We start from the raw sequence: 4,942 nt of genomic DNA on the forward strand, positions 1-4,942 counted from the left end.
TCCATCTCGACGTGGGGGGTAGCAAGAAACAACTCGACTCAGCAAACCGTGGCTTGTGACTTCTGATGTCACAACGAGCCACGGTTAGTACAGAACGCAGTCAAGCGAGCAGCCGGATCACAGCAAATAAAGGTCCCGTCCCGAGTGAACTTGACCGACTGGCCGGTCGAACCGACGCAGGTCTCAGCCCTGCTGAAGAGCCCTGCCGAACAGGAAGCGTCATGGGTTCGACCCGTATACATACAGAGGCAGCGACGCCACTCACCTGCTTGAGAAGAGTGATTTTAGAGTCATTGCTGATTAAGGCTGCCTGGTTGAGCAAGTCCACGACCTGTTTTGGGGTTAAACAGAGAAAAGAAGTCAGTGTTTGATATACAGAGCCTCTCAGAACCTTATCTTGCAAGCAGATATTGGCAGACAGCTCTAGGACAGGGGTGTCAAACAGTGTTCCCTCTAAGCTGAGTTAGTGTGAGCTAGCTCACAGTTTTTTAGCCTCTGGCTCACACATTTTTGTCTCAGCTCAGGAAGGAGGGCTCCAGAGCACACAAATCGCTCGTGCACCACTTTAATGCCAGGAGCTCACAAAGTAGCATTTTTGCTCACAAGACTCCACAGCTTAGAGGGAGCATGTCAAACATGCGGCCCGGGGGCCACATCAGGCCCGCAGTGGAACTGGCACTCGCGTGGTTCCAGTTCTGCGTCTGCAGCTGCTGCTGCATCTTAGCTTGCTTTGCCAGACTCTCTTAATCATGCGGCCATTTCATGTTTTCCCCTGGGTCCTAGACTCAGAACTCCGAGCATGAGATTTCTGTGGCGAATGTCAATAAATCAAAAGTGGTTTACTTATTGTAACTAAGCTTGTTGGCGATCTCCTCTCTTGGGTTTTTAGATAGTAGTGGGTTTCTTTACTTTGTCCCTGTATGTGTAGTTCCCTATATCCTTTTTTCTTTGTAGTATTTGTAGAGATATAAAAATAATTTAAAAATCCCCTCTGGGGGAATTAAAAAAAAAAAGTAGGTTTGCCGCTTACAGAGCGAATGTTTTAAGCATGTTTTTATTTTAAGTAAAAAAAAAACCTTTGTGACTTTGTAAAGTTTATATCTCCGCTACCCGGCATTACATTTGACGACACACGTGGCCCGGCCCGACAAGCTCTCATTTATGTCAGATCCGGCCCACGTAACAAATGAGTTCGACACCCCTGCTCTAAGGTAGTTTCCTCCCACGCTGCTCCCCTCACAAGCCCCAGGTCCGCCGTTCAGAGCCGTTCTGCCTCTGCCCCGCGCCCTGGGACTTACCCTCTCGGAGGTTGTCATGGTGTCGATCATGGCAGCCTCCTCGCCGGCAAAGAACTGGGAGGCGATGCTCATGCAAGACAGGCCAGGGTCCCGCAGGCCGCTCCCGCTCGCCATGGTGGCCGGCGTTCGATTCACCCGGGTGGGTGGGATCCGGTTGGTCGGAGCAGGGCCTAGGAAGAGAGCGTGCGCGGTGGTTAGGGAAAGGCTCAGGCGTCCAAAGGAAAGCCTCTCCGAGTCTTAAAGCCTCAGGGGAACGGCCTGCTCCGGTTACACGCGTGAAGCTGCCTTCTGCTGAATCACACCCTCTTCTGCCCACCAAGGTCAGTCTTGTCGACTCAGACCGGCAGCGGCTCTCCAGGGCCTCAGGCGGAGGTCTTTCGCATCACCTACGGCCTGGTCCTATTCAGTGGACATGCCGGGGATTGAACCTGCGACTCTCTGCGTCCCCCAGCAGGTGCTCTGCCACTGGATCACGGCCCCTCCCCACGCAGTCGCGGCAACCCTTGTTCTGCCCCTTCCGGCTGGAGCCGTTCGCAATAAGGGAGGCGGAGAAGACCCAGTAAAGTTCCATCTGCAGTAGCTTAATACAGCAGTAGGCATTTAACCCTTCTTAAGTTCTTGCGAGTTGGGAGTTTCTTAAGTTGGGAAAGATGACGGGGACGGCAAAGGATGAGATGGTTAGACAGTGTCATAGATGCAACGAACATGAAATTGAGCAAACTTCAGAGGATGGCGGAAAACAGGAAGGCCTGGCGTGATCTGGTTCATGGGGTTGCGAAGAGTCGGACTCGACTGTGTGACTGAACAACAACAAGTTCTTGCATTCTCTTCTTAATAGATCAGATGGGCTCAAAGCTCCGTCTGTTCGCACAAGTCAGCCTCCTTGCTCAAATATGAGATCCTCCCTTTCTTCCTGACAAATGCTGCATAACTTATAGGCTCGTGTGCCCTTTAAGGTCCTATTGTTATTGATAACAGGGCCCCCTCCCCTTCAAGGGCACAGTGTTCACCAAAAGACAGCTTCTCTGCACTGAAGGGTTTATAGAACTGCCAAAATGAATTCACTCTTTACCAGCTTAACACAGCACACATAGACTCCGTTTTTGCCCCCGCCCCCCCACAACAGCTCTGGACACAGGGTGGGGCTTTGGGGAGCTCCGCCCCCTTTCTTAAAGGCACAGCCCCATAAGAATTTCTCCTGTAAATGCTTTTTTTCAATCATTTTTACACTTTTTTAAAAAGGTGTGTGCTCCTTTAAACGGAGTGGGGTGCTGTAGCTGACTTATTCCCGCACTGAGCAAGGGGGTTGGAGTGGTTGACCTCAGGGATCCCTTCAAGCTCTGTGTCAAGAAACTGGTCTCGTTTCAGAGAGTTTTTCTGTCTAAGTTTGAGCTTTCTTGACTATAGAAGTCATCCCACCCCCCACCTGCCGGCTTGTTCTCAGAACTGTTGCTTAGGCTGGCAGTAGTGATGAACTTGCATCAGCTGAGAACTGTTTGACAGCTTGCAGTTTAGAGATCTGTCCTGGTCACAGCTTTCTCTTGGCTAAATGGCTTTTCTTTCTGCACTGAGAACTTCAGCCCCAACCGGGGGGGGGGGATTGTCCCACGAGTACCACAAATTTCTGCCTCTGGGCCTGTCTGGAAGTATGGCTGGCCTGAGAAACAGACACTTGGTGAGTGACCATCACAACCAACAAGAGGGATTCAAACTTTGGACATGAGTACATAAGATAACCCCTGCTGGATCAGACCAGTGGTCCATCTAGTCCAGCATCCCATCTCATACAGTAGCCAACCAGTTTTCCTCTGGAGGTCCAACAACGGGGCAGAGAGGCTGAGGTCTTCATAAGAACCTCAGAAGAGCCCTGCTGGATCAGACCAGTGGTCCAGTTGGTCCAGCATCCCATCTCACACAGTGGCCTCAGCCAGTTCCTCTGGAGGTCCAACAACAGGGCAGAGAGGCTGAGGCCTTCATAAGAACACCAGAAGAGCCCTGCTGGATCAGGTCAGTGGTCCATCTAGTCCAGAGTCCTGTCTCGCACTGTAGCCAACCAGTTCCTCTGGAGGGCCAACAGCAGGGCCTAGGCTTTCCCCTGATGTTGCCTCCTGGCTCTGGGATTCAGAGGCTTAGTGCCTCTGAATGTGGAAGTTCCTCTCAGTCACCTCTAGTAGCCATTGAAAGACTTGTCCTTCATGAATCTCTCTAATCCCCTTTTAAAGCTGTGTATTCCTGTGGCCATCACTACATCCTCTGGCAGCGAATTCCACATTTTGAATCACCCCCTGTGTAAAGTAGCATTTCCTTCTGTCCGTCCTGAACCTCCTGCCCATCAGCTCCACTGGATACCCTCGAGTTCTGGTACTTGGGGAGAGGGCAAGAAACTTCTCTTTGTTAACTCTTTCCACCCCAGGCATAATTTTATAAGCCTCTATCGTGTCCTCCCTTAGTCATCCCTTTTCTGAACTGAAAAGTCCCAGGTTCTTCAGCCTTTCCTCCTACAGAAGTTGCCCTCATCGTTTTGGTCTCTGCACTTTTTCCAGCTCTGCAGTGACCCCGTCACAAATTCTCAGGCCGGAATACCCTGTGGGAGGCTTGCCTTGTGCAACCGGCAGGCCTCCTCCCACCTGACGGACATCATGAGACACCGTATTATGCCCCGTTGTCGTTCCCAGCAACATTCCAGCCTCTCTGCAATAAGCCCCAGGAAGGATATCCCGGATTAAAGCCCAGGTCATGTGGTGTAGTGGGACCAGGAAGACATGGCTCTTTCCCGATTCGGGCTTGGAGCTTGCTGGGTGACTTGAGGTGTGTGTGTGAGTCACTTGCTCTTGGCTGCACCTACCTCACAAGGTTGTTGGGAAGATAAAATGAAGGAGGTGGAGAAGAACAAGAATGTTTGTCTCCCGGGCTTCTTGGAAGAAGGAAGGGAGGAAAGAAGGAAGGGAGGAAAGAAGGAAGGGAGGAAAGAAGGAAGGGAGGGAGGGCACAAAAGGCAGATGATATCAGAGCTGGTCAGTGTTCCCTCTAAACGGAATTGGTGTGAGCTAGCTCACAGTTTTTTAGCCTCCGGCTCACACATTGTTATCCAGGCTCAGGAAGGGATGGCTCCGGAGCAAACTAATTTATCCAGCGGCCAAGTCGCTCGCTCACAGCTTCAATGCCCGTCGCTCGCGAAGTAGAATTTTTGCTCACAAGACTCCAGGGCTTAGAGGGAGCATTGGCGCTGGCGTGTCCTGGCTGGAGAGTGGTTGGGGGCTGCCCACCTCCAGGTGGGGCTCGGAGGTCTCACAGAATGACCACGGATCTCCAGACCACAGAGACCCCCTTCCCCCTGGAGGAAACGGCAGCTTCAGAGGGCGGGCTCTAGGGCTCACCTCCCTCTCCCCTTCCCCAAACTCTGCCCCCGCACAAATCTCCAGGAATTTCCCACCCCAGAACTGGCAATCCTGAGAGCGCAGCTGGGGGGGGGGGACCTGGGTTCAAATCCCGCGCTGCTACGGAGCTCACGAGCTAGACTGAACCAGTCACTCGCTCTCGCTCGCTCTCACCTCCCTCGCAGGGTCGTTGTGAAGACAAAACGGGAAAAGGGGAGACCGGTGACTGACTGCTCCCTACTCGAGCTCGAAGCGGAGCAGGCAGAT

At 52.4% G+C, this 4,942-nt stretch overlaps 1 protein-coding gene across 3 annotated transcripts in view; it reads right to left on the reverse strand.

The window, feature by feature from the left end:
* SYMPK (symplekin) overlaps positions 1-4,942 on the reverse strand; it is a 39,508-nt gene that overhangs the window by 34,214 nt on the left and 352 nt on the right. The window contains exons 2-4 of one of the 3 annotated variants that reach the window (XM_015410495.1): positions 4,144-4,209; positions 1,299-1,468; positions 266-331 (exon numbers count right to left, since the gene is read on the reverse strand). In XM_015410495.1, the coding sequence (XP_015265981.1) occupies positions 266-331; positions 1,299-1,412 (180 nt within the window). In that variant the 5' untranslated portion in view covers positions 1,413-1,468; positions 4,144-4,209. Of the gene's footprint in view, positions 1-265; positions 332-1,298; positions 1,469-4,143; positions 4,213-4,942 lie in introns of all 3 variants that reach the window. The other 2 variants (XM_015410494.1, XM_015410493.1) reach the window with 2 other exon arrangements.

The sequence above is a fragment of the Gekko japonicus genome, unplaced genomic scaffold (assembly GCF_001447785.1).
Source record: "Gekko japonicus isolate JY-2015 unplaced genomic scaffold, Gekko_japonicus_V1.1 scaffold2354, whole genome shotgun sequence".
In the NCBI taxonomy this organism is placed as follows: domain Eukaryota; kingdom Metazoa; phylum Chordata; class Lepidosauria; order Squamata; family Gekkonidae; genus Gekko; species Gekko japonicus.